We start from the raw sequence: 20,771 nt of genomic DNA on the forward strand, positions 1-20,771 counted from the left end.
CCTAAATATTTTAATGTAAACATTTCTTAACATTTGGAGATAATCTAGAATCCTATTCCTCTTCAATATAACATACAAACAGTGAAGAAACTTTATTCCTATTTCTTTCTGGTTAGATACTTGAATACAGTCATGACTTCCTTTTGCTTTGTAGTGATTTCAGATATATAAATCTATCATTCATTAGCATTGTTTATATTTGTGGTACCAAATCAGAACCGCCACCAGTACTATCACAGTGCTTTACCAATACAAACTCTCACATACAAGCCACTAGAGTTAAGTTTGTGGCAAATTATCTCACACTCCTGTTTTCTAATTAACATTCTTTAATGAATATATGGGGTGGCAGGAACTGAACACAGAAAGATGGCTAAACAGGCCAACTGATAAAACTATTCTGTTAGGAAAACAAAGTATTAATGAGTTTTCTTTTTTTTTTTTAATGGAAAAAGAACTAAAATTAGTAAAAACACACAACTCAGAAAAGAAGAATCCATCCTAAAGGCATAACCACACCACCTTGTGAGAGTACTACAGGTTTTTCATCATATTATGGTAAGCAAAATGGGGAAATCAATGCAAAATGACCTAATCATTAAACAACTGGAAAGAAAGGTAACTTCCCAGTGCAATCTGAGCTTCAGTCTACGTATGTGTGTGTATATACATGTATATAAACAGGCACATGCTGTGAGGATACATACACTCTATTTCAAGGCCAAAGTACTTTCTCCCTTTGGGTATCTGTGACAGGTGTGTTAAAAACCATACCTGCCATCATGCTTACAGACATATAAAGGGCAATACATCCCATACTCTTTCAACTTCCCCTCACTTATAAAAACACAATTCCAGTATCTCAAATGAGTGAAATATTCATACAATCTATAACTTTCAAAGGACTTTAAGCAACTTTGCGTCTTTTCAGTGGTGGCTCATGTGTGTTCATGTTGTGCCCAGCTGTGGTGCAGGGTCTCAAAGTGATTTTTGCAAAGAGCAATGGTAGAACCACAGTATTCTGAGATTTTGGAAACGGCACTGCAGTTGGCAAAGCCATATGTAGTGTACCAGGAAGCCAAAGTACAGTAGATTGCAGGGGTGTGAAGACTTATTAATGCCACGGGTACTGCAACTCTAGTAAGGTTGCCAGATGACAGTTTTCACAATGAGTCATCACCATTGTACAGGAAAGCAAAAATCCAGGTATCTTTCAGTGTTGCACATGAACCACACAGGCAGTTTTCCACAGGGTTTGAATGTTTTTTTGACAAGACTAGACAGCCTGAATGAGAGGAGACCATCATGTCTCAAAGAGACCCTTTCTCATTTCAGGTAACAAAAAATGAACTGTTTCCTCAGAACTTGTCCACAGTCAAAACACCCTGCCCATCTATAAGAAGCATCAAATGTAAAAGATAACCTTCAGGGAAGCCACTGCTGCAAAAGACACAAACAAATAAAATGTCATGTGAACTCTGTGGAAAGACACACTAGCAGACAGTTTCACCTCAACGGGATAGCTCAGGGGTATGAAAAGGAAATGGACATAGTCAGTCTTATATAGACATACGAAGGAGGATGACTTCAGTGTTTGCTGAAAGGAAGAAAAGTTCTATGGTCTTTAGTAACAGTGTGTATGTATAGTCACTGGGTAAAAGTGCATGTGAAACACAAACATACTTTTATCTGGAACTTGAGAAAGTAATTGCAGAGGTTGAACAAACTATAGAATCATAAAATATAATTATTTCCAAACTGCAGTCTTCTGAGGATACATTAACAACATTCTTACTTTCAAAGTTAAATTTGCTTACAGAGCACTGGTAAATCTCCTGCAGTAAAAGCTCCTTCAATTATTTTTCTGTCAGGTAACTCCATGCCCGCATGATGATAAGCCACACCACAAATGAAAAGATCTGATAATGAAATAATTACATCCATCACTTGACTAAATTTACTCAAGCAAATATTCATTCAGAGAGCAGAGAAGCAGTGAGGTAATTATTACCTCTCAGTCTGGAATCCTTCAATGAATTTGCAGATCTCTGTAATCTACAACAAAAAATAATAAAAATCAGTACTTCAAAAATCACAAAGCATTCACTAATGAAAGTGGCACACACACATAGACACAAGTATGCTTTTAAAAATGCAAAAATAAAGCTTCACATGAAATTAGATATACAATTATCCCATGACAGGCTGTAATATGTATTCCTTAACAAGTACATTTCTTGTACATTTGCTGCAGTTTTACTGTATTTATGCCTTTTAAAGATGCTCTTAGCTTTCAACTACATGTTCAATTATCAAAAGGACAGTCTTAAATAACCAATATGAATTTTTGGGATATTTTTCAACCACCACCTTTCCCATCTTCTTGGGCAGCTGCTGCAGCCCTTCCAGCCTAGTTATCTTTTCAATTCACAACCTACAACCTAGATATGTGGCTCAAATAAGGCAAAGATGACAATGTTTCAGGTCCAAAAATCAGAAAGTAGCTTCTGCATCTGCCATGATTAGGCAACCCCCAAGTAAGTAATAATTAATATGAGTCAGGGATGTATTTATTAAATGTATGTAATAATGGAAACACTACTTATGGCTTAACTTAAAATACTATTAAGACCACATTCAATTCAACTACTCATATACCTATCTTTGCGCTACATAGCCTTAAAGGGTCATAGAAACATATGTCTAGAAAGCAGCTTTTACAAACAACTTCATTTTTGTGAAAAGTATTCTAAAAATATTAGAAGCCAATGTAACTACCCAAGAGCCAAAAAGAAATGTCAGCTGTGATGATTTTTCTGGAGACACTCCTCTGCTAGAAATTGTATTACCTCAACAGTTTTCTTCACAGATATGACAAGTTTACTGAAACGTCCAAACACTTATTACAATTCAAATATAAAAATACCTTTGTTTCTGTTCTATACTCAGTAAAAACTTAGCATCTTTTGCAAGAACAGAAGCAGCCTGCTGTACTCCTTTTCTTGTGGCACAAAACTAAAAATAAGAGAAGATTTTTTTGAACCAACACTTTCAAGGAAGAATGAATTTAAAATGTGATGCAAAAGAAAGCTGTCGTACCACAAGTGCTGGTTTTTGTTCTGAGTATGTTTGTATAATACTAGCTATCTTGTAGTTCAGAGTCAAGTCAAATTTGAATTCTGTCTGATTGTCACTGCAGGGAAAACCAAGAACTATTTTGCGTAGCTTCACTGGTCGTTGATCCTCGCTTATTTTCAGACATACAGCAGGTGTCTTACTATCTGAAAGCCATTCTGCAATCTTTAAAAACCAAAAAATAGAATGGAAACAATGAATTTCTGCCTTTAATCATATTGTGCTCTGAATGCATCACACAATAATTAACCTACCTTTTGTCACGTGTAAACAATATATTAACACGTTTGACATTGCTTTTATCATTAAAACCAAAGGCAAAGTTCCACTTTCTACAGGACAAAAGTAATTCAGATTGAAATCTCAAGTCTGTTGTGATTTTTATTTAGAGACAAAAATCATGAACAGAAATCTTAAAACTTCAGCATGTCCATTCTTGGCTTACAGTTCCACATGGCTGTAGGTCATTGGTAACATTACCATCAACCATACAGCTGCCTTTAGCTGACATCTTCAAAATGACAACCCTATTATCAATCCAAATTTATTAACTTGTGCTAGTTGCAAGCTAGCTAGAACGTTTTGGTGAGAAGAATTAGATTACAGGCTGTGAAAGGGAAACAATGGTGTCTACTTCACTCATAGGCTTGCTGACATGCATAAGAACGTAAATATAGGTAAGACAGTCACTGCCTGGGCTTTGAGCTGCACTTTTCCTCTCTAACCTAATCTGCTGTCTCCCTGATTAATCCACCTGCCTCCTAACTCCCCCCAGCCGACCCTCCAATCTTCCTTGGGCACAAAGCAATGTCTGGGGTAAGGTAGAGGAGGGTTGGAGAAGGTGGAAAGGTGGTTGAGAGCACCTCCTGGGGACTTAGGTTTCTGGGAGGGGAGCTGTGTTGCTGTATTACCTTTTAACTTGTATATTTCTGTATATAACTGTATATTTTGTAAATACCTGCTTGTATATTGTGCTAAGCTGTAAACATAAAGCTTCATTCAATTTCCAGAGCCACTGAGTCTAGCCTGGGTGATTCCCAAAGTGTTAGGTGGGGGCGGGTGGGTAATACCCAAACCATCACATAACTCTAAGTAATTTTTTATAACATGCAATGACAGTAATAAAAAAACCAGTTAAAATGTAACTCTTACATCTTCAGCATTTGGGATTGTTGCAGAAACAGCTATAAATCTTAAGGGGGGAACAGTGTCATGACTTTCTGAATGACGCCAATAAGAAGACTGAACAGTCTTCATCCGACTGACAACAACTTCTAATGTTGCACCACGACTTTCATCCTTTATAACATGCACCTATAAGGAATTTTGGGAGACTTGCTAAATATTTCTTCAGTTACAAACTACATACATGTTAAATAAACATTCTATTTTCTAAGTTTCTTTTTATCTTCAAGAGCAAAATCATTAATTTTCTTACCTCATCAATAAGAAAGAGTCTTACAAGCTGGACTACAGAGTTGTCTTTCCACCTTCTTGTCATGCTGTCCCATTTTTCCTAGGAGAGAAAAACCCAAACCAACAACAGAAGGTGAAAGGTGTTTTAAAGACCAACATATGCCAGAATTACAGTACAGGCAGCCATTCTTAAACTGCAATGAATCTTTAAATAAAATCAGTTAAATTAATTGAAGCTAATGCCATGCATGTTTCATTTGGCACACTATTATATTGCTGACTGTTTATATGAACTTGTACACACAACAGCACAGGCAAGCATAAGGATCATGAAAATATCACTTATTAGCAAAAAAGGGAACAGTTCTAGTAGCATACAATTCGTAGACTACTAACGTCTCCTTATTCTAGGTTATTCTAAAAACTGAGACCAAACCCTACAGGTGTAGTGATAATGATGTGAGCATTATGTATTTCAAATAAATCATCCATCACTGTATCTCCTGTCAGCTCCTTGCAGCTGAGTCCTATAGGTCCAAATTTTTCTTTCCAATCATCAAAACGCTGACTGCACAGTGCTTTTATTGGAGCCACTAAAAAGAATACAGAATAATCAGAGTTATATCACAAAAATCCAACCTTCAATCGTATTGCTAACAGTGCTAAATGCATATATATTTTAGAAAAAGTCTTCTTTAATTTAATTTCCCTAATTTTAAATTCTCTTCCCAGAACCACAAAATCTGCGACTGGTTATTATTTTCCTTATTATCCTATTCCATGTGCACAGATCAATGCTGATCTTTAAACCCCAGTAATTCCCTTTCAGTAATCAGAACCAGAACTCTTTAATTAGGGCTATTTATATCCTCCCTTAATCCTGATTTTTTCATCAATCCCACAAGGAAACAATTATTCCGTTATCAAGGGTTCTTTCACAGATGGAAGCAAACACAGGAAATGCATCTTTTCTAATCATAAAAATGCCAACTCTTTTTCAGTTCAAAATCACTCTGTATTCGGAAAGAAAAGTGGGTAGAAACAAGAAATCCTTCATGAGCAAGAGACAAAATACCAAAGAAATAAAAAAATCAGAATCTATCTAAACCAAATGTACAGCTAAGTGTAGTTAGGATCGTATCAGGCAGTTAATACTGTCAGCATCAGCTAACATAGCAAATAGCAGCTCTGATGTTGGCCCTCAACAACAAGACTCCTAAAACAATCTATTTATTTCATTATTTTTCTTTCTAGTAATGACTCCCAGAACTTAAGTCACCAATGCTTAACATGTGTTAAAACTACTGGGAAACAAGGGTAATTTACACTATTGCAAGCTAATCACAGAAACTGGACCACTGACAAACCAGATACCAAAGCACACTGTGGCAGCACGTAATCTGCTTAACACCTCTGTTCCAGCATTCAGAAAACAAAAATGTCTCCTCTATCACTCCTGAACCTCTAAGGGGCAGTAGATCTAATTCCACGTTCAGGTAACTGCTTCCTTACCAGAAGTTCTAACCAGCCAATCTGTATCAATTATACCAAGGTAATAAAAAAACATTACTGCACACTGAAATGTGATCCACCTTGATCTGACAGAGAAACTATAATGCATGCCCATTTATACAAGATCTGTTTGGAATGCACAGAAAACTCTAAATCAACATTAGCCTTATTGTAAGAATCTGAACACATTGGATTTAAAAAAAAAAAAAGTTGAAACTTTTGAAAATAAAAAGATTAACCATAATAATTGCAAGACTAACAAATATATCACTGTTTGAATTAACTGAAACTGGGACAAACCCACCAGTTTAACCTTATTTAAATGACATGAACTCAGTTCTCCTGGTGTGACTAACTTCACGAAGATGACATCCCTGTTGCCTCTGAACTAGTAGACATAAAGCAACAGTTAATCATGAACTTCAGCAGGTAAGTGAATACTGGAAAACTGAACCCTCATCTGGTGTATCAAAGATACAGCATGGTTTCTGTCTCTGTTACTAAGAATTTGGTTTAGTTTCCTCTTCTTCCTTCTTCCCTTTTCATGTACATCTTGCCTTCTTAGAGGACAAACTCCACAAGATTTTAAAATCTGTGTAAGTAATGCTGAATATTACAGTGCTGTTAAACACCAGCAATAGTTACAATGGTAACACATTGGTGTCACAGATAAACATACCAAAGTAAGTAAGTTTTAAAAGAATGAGGTAAGTCACAACTTCTTAAGATATCTGAGTTCAGTATTATTAAAGCACTCACAGCAAATATCTACATTTAAAGAAAGATGTTTTCTACTGATGTCACCAAAATGTTTAGAGCTGCATAACACTTACTATAAACAACTTTAATATTTAACCAAGGCAGTGGGGCTTCCATGAGTAATCTTGTAATAGCTAGCTCAAACATTACAGTTTTTCCAGAGCCAGTTGGAGCACAAATCACAAAATTCCTATCTGTATAAAGAAGCTAGAAAAGAATGGCAAAGAAGTAAATATAATACAGCAGCTCTTTGTACCTGTTCACACATTCCACAAGCATCGTCTAGGGGAAAACAACACAAGGAAATTATTATTACATTGATAAATGTAATACCCTAAAAATTATTAGTTGTGAGCTTTAAGTTATTGCAAAAGAAGAACATCTTCTGCTATACATCTGCTGTGGAAACAGAAATGAGATACTGTTCATCAAGTAATGAAGTCTACCATTTGGAAAAAAACAAAACCCCAGTATCTAGCTGTAAATTACATTAATACAGCATCCCTGCCAGTGTCCAAATGTAACTAGATGTAGGCTCAGCACAAAGATATTTTGTACTAAGTGTTTTTTTTTCTTTCTTTAAATCAGTCTTCTTTCAAAATTCCACTATTACTGTATAATATATATTAATATAATGAGTTTTCATTAATGATCAAAGAAGGTTATGTATGAATATGCTTCATTTCCCCACATTTCATTCTCTCTCTGCCACCTCAGAAATAGGCATGTCCATGTCAGTTTCTCTCATTTTCCTCTGCTAGGGTTGACTCTACTCTCCTTCCCCCTCTGCAGTGTCGTTAACCCATCCTCTATCCATGCAGCATGCTCTGTGCAGCTCCATTTCCCTCCTTCCTTCCCAACTTCTCAATTCTACTAATCTCACATTTCCCCCCCTTTCCTTGTAGCTGTTACTGCTCTGTGACAGTTATGAGCTCAGGAAGATGAACATAAGTCACCTAGCACTTTATTTATAAGCATAGCAATGACCAACACTGGTGGTGCTACTGCTGAACTGTTGCAAGAAGTACCTGCCATTGTTCATGCACCATTCCCAGATTTCCAAAGCTCACAAAAATCAATGAAGCATGAACACAAAGTTTCCCCAAGTTTTGTTAAAGTAATCCTTTGTAACATTCACTGTAAATCGACCAAAGAAATTCTGCCAAGTTGCATGCTTATACTTTATTACTCCAAACCACAGACTTGCTACCAAGTAGAATTTTGCAGGCTTAACCACTTAAAAAAAACAGCACCCTAAAAAGTTACCTTTTAAACATTGATTTATCTTAAATTTTTTAACATGTCATGTCTTATACACAAGTGATAATAAAACCTGGTATCTTACAAACAATTTTAGACTTAGGAGTGCCAATACATGAGCCAATAAAGGAAAAAAAGTTGAGGGTTTTTTTTCAGGCTATTCTCCTGAGAACTCTGGTTTTGCTAACAAAAGTACATCTTGCTTATGGCTACAGTCTTCCATTATTCTACGAACAAAGAGTCATGTAATATTATTTGACAGGCAAATATGATGTGTAACTCTCATCACAATATATGCATAATTTTGTATGTAAGGAAAAATACTCCAAATCTATGCATTAAACTAAAAATAAATGAAAGAAAAAAAATACATCTCCTTGTATAATTTAAATATAAGATTTTTCTGCTCATATAAGCAGAATCTTCTCTTTATAAAGTATTACTTAGTGGATAGGAAATTCAAACAAAAAGCATTTGTAACATCAAAAGTAGCTTAAAAAAAAAAATCACACTTAGAAATGTTTGCAAATGACACTGGGATTTCCTGTAGAGTTGAATAAAATTTCAAATGCTCTGAAGACTGATGGATCCTGTACCTCCTCTTTGCAAGATCTACAATACAATTTTTTCTCAAATTGGTTGTTTCAAAATAAGTTTCATCTTTAAAGAAAGAGCATAGCTGATAAAATGCTGGACAAACATCACTTGTCCAAGAGGACAACCTTCTCTGAAGTTCTAATATTCTGAAAGTCATTTAAAAAAAATACTTATCTGTATGCATAAATATATATATAATTTAGATCTTCACACAAATTTATTTAAAATTGAGAAAAATAAAGTTGAAGTTCTTCTGGTTTCTTCTCCCAGGTACCAAGAGCCTGCTCAATTATTCCAGGAAAAGGTTCTATATAAAATACCATTTTTCTAACCTTTTTTAAGTTCTGAATATTAAAATGTCATTTAAATTAATCAACAGAGTGCTACTTGTAGCTGTAGCTAATGTTTCATACTTACATCATCCAAAGCTTTAGATTGTGCATAGTTAAAATATGGGAAGTCCTTAAAAATACTTCTAAATTGGGTTGCTTCACAGTGTTAAGGAATTGAAAGCAAGTGGAAATTACAAATTTTAGAACTCTAAATATATCTCTTTCTTGGAATTTAAATGCAAAGTTAAAATCTATATATCACACATTAGCACAATATTGTAAGTCCAGTCATAACAAAGACATTAATCTATAATATCTTAGTGCTGACAGTGATTTTAAAGATATTTTCTATTTCTAATACTTTGTATTCTTCAGATAGCAACATTCTTGTCTAAAATATGAGTAAGAGGAAAGAGAGTATTGTTACATTACAAATCCAAATGAGTTCATCCTTGTCTGGTCTTGCATTGAAGCCACACAGGCAGACAAACTAACCATCCAATCTGGCTGAGGATGCACTCAAAATCAGACGTAACACCCAACGGTAACAAAAACAAGGAACTGCTGAGGCATCAGATTAATGTTACATTAGATAAATAAATAAAGAGGAAAAGAAAAATGAGTAAATCAAGAAATCATAAAGCAAGTAATATTTGGCTAAACAAAATAAGGACTTTGAAAACAAAACCACTTACCTACAACTACCCCTCTAAACAAGTGATATATTTTCAAAATGCAAAACATGGACCTTCTAATTGGCAACAGAACAACTAAGCCCTCACTCATTTTGGAAAAGATGACCATTCCTAAAATGATCCACACATGAATTTAGGTTGCCTAAACTTAGAAGCAAAATATTGAAAAGATAGTTGTGAGGGGGAGGAAATATTGATGGTTAATGAGTTCAAAACAGAGTTAAAAAAAAAATTAAAATCTGATTAAAGAATGGAAATATACTGTAGGCACACCAGAACATAAATACATATCCATATCGAATATGTGGAGTTTATTTTTTCCTGATAAAATGGGACAGGAAGAAAGATTTACTTTTCCTTTAGTTAAAGTATGGGGATGTATGTCAGAGTTAAGCAGCAGTGTCCGCAGTGCTCTCTCGGTTATGCAGCCAAAATGCAGTTGTTTAGCCTGGAGAAGAGGAGGCTCAGGGGTGACCTTATTGCTGCCTACAACCACCTGAAGGGTGGTTGTGGGCAGGAGGAAGTTGCTCTCTTCTCTCAGGTGGCCAGCACCAGAACGAGAGGACACAGCCTCAGGCTGCGCCAGGGGAAATTTAGGCTCGAGGTGAAGAGAAAGTTCTTCACTGAGAGAGTCATTGGACACTGGAATGGGCTGCCCGGGGAGGTGGTGGAGTCGCTGTCCCTGGAGCTGTTCAAGGCAGGATTGGACGTGGCACTTGGTGCCATGGTCTAGCCTTGAGCTCTGTGGTAAAGGGTTGAACTTGATGATCTATGAGGTCTCTTCCAACCTTGGTGATACTGTGTGTGATGTGTATATGTGTCTGCATACAAAATCCAGGCTGGATGAGGCTGTGGGCAGCCTGATGTAGGGTAGGGTGTCCCTGCCCATGGCAGGGGGGTTGGAACCAGATGATCCTTGTGGTCCTTTCCAACTCTGACTGATTCTATGGCATATACACTATGTAAACCAAAAAAAATGCATCTTAAAAAAAAAAAGTTTTTAGGAGAATTTTTGAACATTTGAAATAAATTTGCTTAGCAATGAATTATCCACAAGCTGTCCTATTGTCATTCTAGCTTTCAAAGTCTAAAGGGTAAACACCTATTCATCATTCAATTCCCAGTAGGGCATTACAAATCAAAACTACTACAGTGTAATGCATGAGTTCCTACAGCTCTGAATTAAATGCTCTGATTTTGTAAATGTAAAAGCACTGTAATAAAATCAGTAAATCAGACACAGCAAATACAAGGATACGTATTTCTGCAACAGCCCTTAAAAGCTCCAACTTTCTTCCTGCAGCTCCTAAAGAAATAAAAGTAGCAAAATCTTAAAATCAGATTTTTTGACAAATAACCATGAAAATTAATTTCCCAACTCCAAGCTATGTGTCCAAGCTGCAACTCTATAACAAGGGCCAGGTGATACAGAGGGAGCTGACGGGATAGGACATGGAGGTCACAAGCACATAATTTGAAAGGAGCATTTTAGCAGCTCTCTGCTACGAGGAAGGACAGAGGAAAATGGGATTGTTTACCCTTGATGAGGCTGAAGGGAGACTTTATTGCCCTTAACAACTAACCAAAAGGAGGTTGTAGTGAGGCAGGCATTAGTTCTCTCAAGTAACTAGTGATAGGACAAAAGGAAACAGCCTGAAGTTGTGCCAGGAGAGGTTTACTTATCAGGAAAAATCTCTTCACTGCAGGCTGCTCAGGGAGGTGGTGGAGTCACCGTCCTTTGAGCTCTTAAAACGTGTAGACATGGCACTTTGGGACATGGTTTAGCAGGCATTATGGTGTTCTGACAATCTAACTTGATGACTTCAAGTTCTTTTCCAACCTTAATCAATCTGTGATTCACTCCAGTTTTAAGAAAGTGTTGCCTGTACCAGAGGCTTAAAACTTGATGCAGTTCTAGAAATGGTCTCAGAAGTGCCAAGGAGGAGGAGATTATCACTTCCCTTAATTTCCTGGGTTTCTTCCTGGTAACAATAGCCAGGGTGCTATCAGTCTTTGTTACTGCTGGGGCACACTGCATGTTCAGGTCAGTGAGCTGTTGACCAGACCTTATGCACTATTCCACAGAACTGTCTCTAGCTAGTCTAATGCAGAGGTTCTTCTCCTTCCCTGAGGTAGGACTCTGCATTTGTTATTGTTGAATTCCATGAGATCCCTGGAAGCCTTCTACTATAGAGCAGACCTTTGCAGTACTCATGGCAGATAGTGTAGGCAATGCAACCTGTTACCCATCATCCTCTGAGCCTGAACACCCAAACATATTTTAACATATTTTTTATCCATGCAGTTGTTCATCCATTCCTAATGTCCTAACTTAGATACAGCAATGCTGTGGAAGATAATGTTTCTTGACTGTTCTTTGATTGTATGAAAGTCCTTGCTGAAGTCAATAACATCCACTGCTTTCCTCACAATCACAAATCCAGTCACCACTGCACAGAAGGCAACCAGAATTCTCTTCCTACCCAGCCCTAAATTCTGTTTTAAGCCAACACTTTGCTTGACAGTTTTAGGCTAGCATTAATTTCCTGTTTCATATTTCTGTAGCAGTTATCAAGCAGATACACAAGATACACTCACAGCTGAAATCAATCCCTATCCCAGAAAGCTTAAAATACAGAAACAAACCACAGATATTTAGTAACTACTCGAACAAACAAAAAATACTTTCTAAACCAAGTATGTCATAATTTCATCAGAATTTTCACCATTCACCTCCATTTCCCCATTTTTTTCCTATTTAAAATCTAATTCTAAAAAGATATAAGTATGAGCCCCATCACAAACATATCATATTTTCATTTTTGAGGCTTAAGTGAAGATAAGACCACCTCATAAGGGATGGGGTTGCTCTTTTTTGCTTGGGGACTGATTTTTTTCTAACAGATTTACATGAATTGGCACGTTTGAAAATGTGACTCACTGTCATAAGTTGTTTACTCAGCTCATATTAAACAACAATGCAATTAAGTTGCACAACATTGCAGTATTTTCTACCAAGCTTAGCCAGTTATCTCACCTTTTGCTGGTGGGAAAATGTTCTTCATTCTACTTCAAATTATAGACATCCATGATTATTATAACATACCAAAAGACAGAGAATGGACTATTTTTCTTGAAATAGAACAATGCTAATTACCTGTCATATTCAGAATCTCTGCAGTATCAGAAAACGATTTTAATTTCATTCCATTTTTAGATGCAATGTCCACATCATTTAGTCTATTCAGAGTAAAATCTGAATCATCTTTTATTGAAGCACATTGATCATTTTTCCACAAACTTTCTTTTCTTACTTCTTTCAGGTTTTCACTTCTATTTGAAGAAGTATCAATTTCTTTCACCTCCATAAAATCATCTTTAAATTCTGTATTTTTGTATGTATAACTGGATGCTTTAAATAAGCTGCAAAAGATTCCAGATTTTAGTTAGTTCACTGTAATGTCTCACAGGTTCTCTAATATTTTAAAAATACATGTTCGTATTAGAAGCAGAACTAGTAAAGTGCAATTGTTAAGAAAAGGTTGTACTTAATCTTTTTCATCTGACAAGGTACCATCAAAAGAAAATCTTTTTCAAGATACATTTTAATTCTAAAACAGAATCTGAAAGAACAAAGTGCCTGTCCAGAAAGGCTCTGAATCCTAATAGCAGATTAACTGTCAATCTCTGCATAATTGAAAACAATGCAGACATACAGGATCTTAGGAATTAGAAGAACTGGGCAAAGAAGAGGAATTTATTTGTAAAAGCTCTCCTCCAAGGCAAGCAATGAAGTCATGTTGAGAACTGCTCAAGGTATTTCTGGCTGGCTGACCACTGCTCTGAAAAGTAAGTGCTTTTGCTCATTACCACGTGGATAAGGACTCAAAACAGCATTCTGAAAAAATCCTTGTTGCCTAACAATTTTTTAAAAGAAGCAAACATCATCTTAAATGTTCTCTTAAGAGGCTGAGCTCAGGCCATATTTAACTTGAGCACTAGGCTGCCTTTGTTTTTTGGTTGTTTTTTTTTTTTGGGGGGGGGGGGAGCAGGGGGGTGACACTTTTTTTTAAATACTGACAATAATTAGTGTCTGGAGCCCTATTAAAGTACTTTCAACTGAAGGATCTAAAACTTGATGTTTAACAAGTGTATTTAAAACATGATCCTAACAATTGATAAACTATCAGAATTAACTAGACACATACCTTTTTCTGAATGCTGAATGGACACTCTCATCGTAACTGTTTTCTGGAAAATTACTTAATATTTTATTTTGTGAAAAATTTGCACCAGCTTGCTGAGAAACCCCTGTTCCTGTTTGAGATTTATTGTGGTCAGGAGAGAGAAACCATGAAGCCATTTTCAGAGCTTCGTGCTGAAAACCGATTTTCTCTCTTTCTCCTACACTTAACAGCAGCACTTCTTTTTCAGAGGCTGCACTGAAAGGAACAGGTGCTGCTGACTTATTTACTCCTTCAATGTTACTCTTACATTGGTCTATAGATTTCTGGTGCTTTATTCTTCCTATAAAAACAATGCATTGTTAGTTATATTAATATTCCTTCTTTCTGGTCATAATCATTTTATTGATTATCTTTCACAAGAAATGGGGAAAATGCACACATATATTGCATGAACTGATTATTTCTAATTGCAATAACTTGAGTGTGTATTTTATGACTTCTGCTGATGAATGCATCTGTTGTCAGTTAAAATATTGTAAACATAGGATTACTTTCTATGCTTCCTATATGAAGTAATGGAGCAGAACTATTCCTCAGAACTGCAGAGTATTTTGTAAGACAGCAACTCTTTAGTCTGTCCCAGAATAAAGTTGGGTGACCTGATCTGGCAAAATATCCTAAGGCAAGAGCAGAAATAATTCAATAAAACAAGAGTCCAGAACAGCTCTATCCTGCAGCCTATTAATTTCAGTGTAATCCATCTGGAAGCTTAAAATTACAACAGCCTGTTTGTGGTATAATAGCAGTGGTTCTAATTTTACAAACACCAGACATCTTATTTGAGTATTTCTTAATGGAATTGCTCTTTCACAAAGTAGAAAATAAACTCTTCTGTCTTAACAATGTTAAAACCTATGCAGAAAACATCACAAATCAATGCAGCAGCTAAGAAATGTGGCAATCTAGTTGACAGATAAAGCAACTAAGTTCTTTAAAACAAACTTCCCTGAGGTGATCCTGAATGTTTAGATGGAAGGAATAATCCACTTAGTAGCAGCCCATTAAAATTTGGCCTCCTGCACAGTAATCTGATAAAAGCCTCAAAAGGGAAGGAGAAAGTTAGCTTCATATAAACTCTCTGTCCCTTGGGTGGGAGACAGGTTATTTAGTCCATGTGCTGCATTATGCTCTTACAGATGCTTCCTGGCACAATGTGGAGTAGCTGAAATTTTTATATTGCCCACTTCTGCAAAGTAAGTATGTATATGCCCAAAGCAGACTCCAAACACACATACAATCATCACTGTCAACAAAAATGCATCCTTCATCTGTATTTGCATATACAGAATATTTCATAGGTCAAAGCATTAAGAAAAAGAGGAGGAATTATCTGTCAAGATAATTGTTTGTTAAGCTATTGGAAATGAATGTAAAATATTATGGTTTAATGAGACTTTGCAGTGTGACTCAATGATCTAAAAGGTCTTTTCCAACTTAAATTATTCTATGATAGTTTACCCATGTTGGTGTTGGCTGAGCCTTCTTCCAGTTCCCTCTGTAACTCCTCTGCAGCTGGAATTTCAGCAATAGCTGGAGCTGGTGCGATATGCCAAACCTGAGGCTTTTCATTTTCTAGACACCTATTTTTTAACATATGCTATTAAGGTAAAAGCATTCTTTAAGGGCACTCCAAAACATCTAGTTCAAAATCACTAATTATCTACTGTTTTTCCTGCTTAAAAAAGAAAAAAGATCTTTCATTTATGTGATTTTTCATCACAGAAATTGTAAGCACCTAAACTTCTGCCCATACTTGTAGCCCTAAGATCCACCTGCATCACTGAAACTACTGTGTGCTTGGAAAAACATTTCAAAACCCAGATTAAGAACCTGGAAAATTCTAAAGATTAAGAAAATTCTACGAGGGAGTTACAAGAAACTTCTCTGCTGTAAAATGATGCAGATTGTGGAAAATATTTATAAATACTGAACTGTAAAGAATTACCTCTGTTTTGTGTTTGGTTTTTCATAAAACAAATTATCCAATGAAAAGACCACGTCTGTAGAGCTGAACATTTTTAGACCAAATGTGAAGTCTCTTAATCTGCAGAAGACAACACAAAGAACTGTGATACTGACATTACTAGATCTGCTCTGTAAACAATAGAAACCTTGTTAGTTCAAAGTGCCAATATTTTTCTTTCCTTTTTTTTTCTAACAGAGCTGTTGTCTGCATCTTTAATTCTTCTTCAAAAAGAGAACTTCTTTCCTGATAAAATATGACTGCTATTACATACAACCAAAAATCCTCCAGGACTGCATTTCAAAAACGCCTTACATTACCATGACATGTCATGAGGGAAAATGAGTAAGAGTGAAGATCCAGATAAAGTTAATATTATTTAATTTCAAATAACCATGCTAAGACCTTTTTTTTATTTATAAAAAGCTGCAGACCATATGTACTTCTTGTCAGACTGCTCCTGTTCTGATGGAAATTATGTGGTACAATCACAATCTGTCAATTTTCACAAAATAAAATTATAACTTATACAAGCATCAACAATTATTTTTATTTACAAGCAAATCAAATTGTTTTTTTAACCTGCATACAAATGTCTTACCTGGATGATCAGATTATGGGCCAAACTCCTTATGGTTGTTAACAGCTTTGTTCTGAAATATCAGGACTGGAGATGATTTCTAATTTATCATATAAACCAGCATCAAAATTACTCCAGTTAATTGTTTTTTTCCATTAGCACTAACTCTGTGCATTAAACATGTTTTCTTTATGTGCTTGTGTCAAGAGATTTCACAGCTTCTAATTCTGCTTAATATCAAGTTTAAAAGGCAAAGCTCTTGGTAACAGAACACCACAGAAAGGACTTTAGAAGTCAAAAAATCTTAGATTAACTGAGATAAATGATGGAATACTAAAATAATGTAAGTTAAAAATCTCTAAATAAAGGCCAAATCTGGTGATAAAGCAAAGCTTTGTTTTTTGCCCACTGAGATAAACCAAAGGCCATGCCTCTTTTGCACTCCAGTGTCTCATTAGTAACATAAGTTTTTCTTTCAGAATGCTTTGCAAATAGGATTTGGGCTTACTTAATTACTGCATGCTGTCACCTGTGAATCAAAAACAGTAAACCTATTTTTCTCCTTCCACAGAACCTGCAAAACTTCAGATATTCCAGAGAAATGTTTCAAATTTAAAACAGAAAACATTTCACAATGCTGGCAAAATAGAGAACATGTAATCAAAACTGTCTGTGAACATGGTGAAGAGAGGTTTTAGAACTTCAAACAAGGAATCTGTCAATGCCCTTTCCACATTTCAAGAGTTAGGTCTGCAAACACCACTTCTGCCAATTTCTGCCACTCCCCCCCTGCCAGGTTTTGCCTTCTTTTTCTTCACATTAATAAATCTAACAAAGGCAGCTAATTTAGACACCTTGGTTTTGCATGCTTTTAGTGCCAATAATCTACAGCAAGTTCTCAGGCTTAGGTATCAGTAATGGCATCAGAAAGTTTCTATCATGAATACTATCGAGTTGCTGCTATTCAAGCAGCAATTACCTGCACTAAGTGCTTGCTACCCAGCTCAATAACCACCACTCCATCAGCTCCAAGGAGTTACATTTACTGCATGGCAGTATGAAATGGTCTTCATACCTCAGGTGAGAAATCTATGCAACTAATTTCGATTTATAGTTCCTATCCCTGTGTAGTTTGTGATATACATACTATGTAATCTCCCAAGCCCTTCAGAACCCCCACATTCTAAACATCACGCATTCTTTGACTGGCTCCATTAACTCCAACTGCTTGATAATGTAAATAAAAATTAAAGGGGATGTCACTGTGAGAAATATATAGAATCATATGTTTGACCCGATCAATTCGTGGCAAGAGGTCACAGACAAGGAGGAAGGGGGGGGGGGTTGAATAAAACTGCATTCCTGCTTGCACCACCATCTCAATAAGCTTAAAGATAAGAGTAATTAGATTGGCAAAGGAGGGAGGCATGTGGAAGAGATAGTCTTTTGCATATTTAAATGGAAATGCATTCCTCCTGGTGCCACCTTTCCTGTGTCAGCAAATAGAAGAACCAGGACTTTGAAGTTCATGAGGAAGACACTTAAGCAAGACCCCTTACTTCATCAAAGATTACCAGAGGGACCACCGGATAAAAGGAGACCTGTGTGGAAGAGACATCTCACATTCCTAAGAACTGATAAAGAAAGCCCAACCTTTTCTTAGAACTTAGGGTATAAAAAGAGAAAACTGAAGCCAGAGGGTGTGCGTTGGGGTAGATCAGAGTCTCTCCTCGCACCCAGGCCTGTACATTGCTTGATTCCTGCAACTTTATTAAAGCCTTAACTTGCATGAACACCAGTTTGTGCCTGTTATTTATGACATCACTCTAAGAGTGGAAAATCCTGGCACGACACACCTTGATGCAGCTCTGCATTCATCCACCTGCTCACTGGCTACCAGCTGAGACACCTGCCTCAAAACCCTCTGCCAAGAAACAGTGGAAAGCCTTTCAGACTTTCAAGCCGAGGCTGGGGGGGTAGCAAAATACATTCCCCAGACAACAACCAAAGGCCTTTGTTATACTCTCAATGCTACTTGAAACACAAGGAAAACGCACAGCAGAGGAACTGAGCCAGGTACTACCAGAAGCAGCAGAGACCACTGAGTCACAAAGAGATCTCTGCCAACTCCTGTAAGCCAAGTGTCTGCTTTTAGAAACAGCTTACTACAGTCTTACTAACAAACACTTCTCGACACGAGGGTTTGTTCAGGTTTGCAGTTTTGAAGCCCCTCTGCTGTTTTCTGGGTTTGTATGTTTGCTTCCCCCCCCCAAAATCAAATCCTTTCCTCAGACCTCTGTATTTCCCCTCAGTGCTCTCTCAAGGGGACCCAAAGCGAACGCTGTTGCTTCAGGGATGCCAGCTGTGCACCAGCTGCCCTCAAGGGACAAGGGGCATCCCCACCACACAGCACTCCAGCTCCGTTCCTGGGAAATCCTTCAGCTTCAACTCACTGTCAGGCTCGCTCTCCTGCCCCCCTCCCTCCACTGAGGAAAAAGAACCTCAAGCCTTTGCTCCCACCTCACCAACAGCGCCTTTCTACCACCACCGCGCAAAATGGCGGCAGCGCCTCAGCCAGCAACGCCGGGCGAGCAGCGTCCCGCCGCAGGGGCGGCCGAGCGAGCCAGAGGGCAGCGTCTATTGCCGCCCGGTTCTTGCCTAGCACTGCCCCAGAGGAGCGCCACCTCCCGGCGCTTGTGGGAAGGACCGGCCGCTCCCGCGCTTCGCCGCGGCAGGGCTTGGGGGCTCTCGCCAGCACGCAATGGAGCAGGGCGGCTTGGCTCCGCTACGCGCTGAGGCGCGGCCTGTCCTTCGCACCTAACCAATAAGCTACGCTCATAAATCCTGAAACCAGTGGGAAAGGAAGGGGCAAAATTCACCATTAAATGATAATAAAGGAACGTGGAGAGACTCCGCTGGTGGTAGATTTAGAGCTTGTCCAAACATGAATTCATTGGGAATTGCTCTCGCTGCTTGTAAAGTCCTAATTTATACCAAGGTAGAAGTGAATAAGAAAAGGCAGCCAATTACCACTGTGTTATCGAAGGGATTCCTTCAGGAAGAAATAAACACAGCGAAATTTCTGATCTTTACATTACTTCCCCCCCTTTCTGGAGCCTTAAAAGATTTTATTTACTTGAAAATAGTCTTTTTTTTTTCCTTGCTGCTCAACTAAAGCAACAAAGCTGCCTCAAACAGTGCATATATACTGAAACACTATCATAGAAAGTAGTCCTAAAATGCAGAAGTAGGCTGCTATATTATATATATATAAAAATTTTGGGGTGAGATCACAGTATCACAGTATCATCAGGATTGGAAGAGACCTCACAGATCATCAGGTCCAACCCTTTACCACAGAGCTCAAGGCTAGACCATGGCACCAAGTGCCACGTCCAATCCTGCCTTGAACAGCCCCAGGGACGGCGACTCCACCACCTCCCCGGGCAGCCCATTCCAGTGTCCAATGACTCTCTCAGTGAAGAACTTTCTCCTCACCTCCAGCCTAAATCTCCCCTGGCGCAGCCTGAGGCTGTGTCCTCTTGTTCTGGTGCTGGCCACCAGAGAGAAGACAGCAACCTCCTCCTGGCCACAACCACCCCTCAGGTAGTTGTAGACAGCAATAAGGTCTCCCCTGAGCCTCCTCTTCTCCAGGCTAACCAATCCCAGCTCCCTCAGCCTCTCCTCGTAGGGCTGTGCTCAAGGCCTCTCCCCAGCCTCGTCGCCCTTCTCTGGACACGCTCAAGCATCTCAACGTCCCTCCTAAACTGGGGGGCCCAGAACTGAACACAGCACTCAAGGTGTGGTCTAACCAGTGCAGAGTACAGGGGCAGAATGACCTCCCTGCTCCTGCTGACCACACCATTCCTGATGCAGGCCAGGATGCCACTGGCTCTCTTGGCCACCTGGGCACACTGCTGGCTCATGTTCAGGCAGGTATCAATCAGCACCCCCAGATCCCTCTCTGTCTGGCTGCTCTCCAGCCACTCCGACCCCAGCTTGTATCTCTGCATGGGGTTGTTGTGGCCAAAGTGCAGCACCCTGCACTTGGAGCTATTGAACCCCATCCCATCGGACTCTGCCTGAGATGCTAAATTTTGAGGTGAAATATAAAATGGAGATGAGATGCTAAATTTTGGGGTGAGATCTAAATTGAGTTAAGATGCTAAATTGGGGTAAGATATAAAATGGAGATAAGATGTAAATTGAGGTGGGATGCTATATTTCGGAGTAGGATGCTAGATTTTTAGGGTAGGATGCTAAATTGAGATAAGA

At 38.0% G+C, this 20,771-nt stretch overlaps 1 protein-coding gene across 1 annotated transcript in view; it reads right to left on the bottom strand.

The window, feature by feature from the left end:
- Positions 1-15,977, bottom strand: part of HFM1 (helicase for meiosis 1) — a 38,319-nt gene extending 22,342 nt beyond the window's left edge. The window contains exons 1-14 of the mRNA XM_064147982.1: positions 15,899-15,977; positions 15,412-15,533; positions 13,915-14,233; positions 12,864-13,129; positions 10,965-11,012; positions 9,097-9,167; positions 6,897-7,029; positions 4,993-5,144; positions 4,574-4,651; positions 4,288-4,449; positions 3,100-3,300; positions 2,927-3,015; positions 2,012-2,055; positions 1,818-1,919 (exon numbers count right to left, since the gene is read on the bottom strand). Of these exons, the coding sequence (XP_064004052.1) occupies positions 1,818-1,919; positions 2,012-2,055; positions 2,927-3,015; positions 3,100-3,300; positions 4,288-4,449; positions 4,574-4,651; positions 4,993-5,144; positions 6,897-7,029; positions 9,097-9,167; positions 10,965-11,012; positions 12,864-13,129; positions 13,915-14,233; positions 15,412-15,533; positions 15,899-15,969 (1,858 nt within the window). The 5' untranslated portion in view covers positions 15,970-15,977. The remainder of the gene's footprint in view (positions 1-1,817; positions 1,920-2,011; positions 2,056-2,926; positions 3,016-3,099; positions 3,301-4,287; positions 4,450-4,573; positions 4,652-4,992; positions 5,145-6,896; positions 7,030-9,096; positions 9,168-10,964; positions 11,013-12,863; positions 13,130-13,914; positions 14,234-15,411; positions 15,534-15,898) is intronic.
- Positions 15,978-20,771: the final 4,794 nt, after the last annotated feature.

This window comes from Pogoniulus pusillus, chromosome 8, assembly GCF_015220805.1.
Source record: "Pogoniulus pusillus isolate bPogPus1 chromosome 8, bPogPus1.pri, whole genome shotgun sequence".
Classification (NCBI taxonomy): domain Eukaryota; kingdom Metazoa; phylum Chordata; class Aves; order Piciformes; family Lybiidae; genus Pogoniulus; species Pogoniulus pusillus.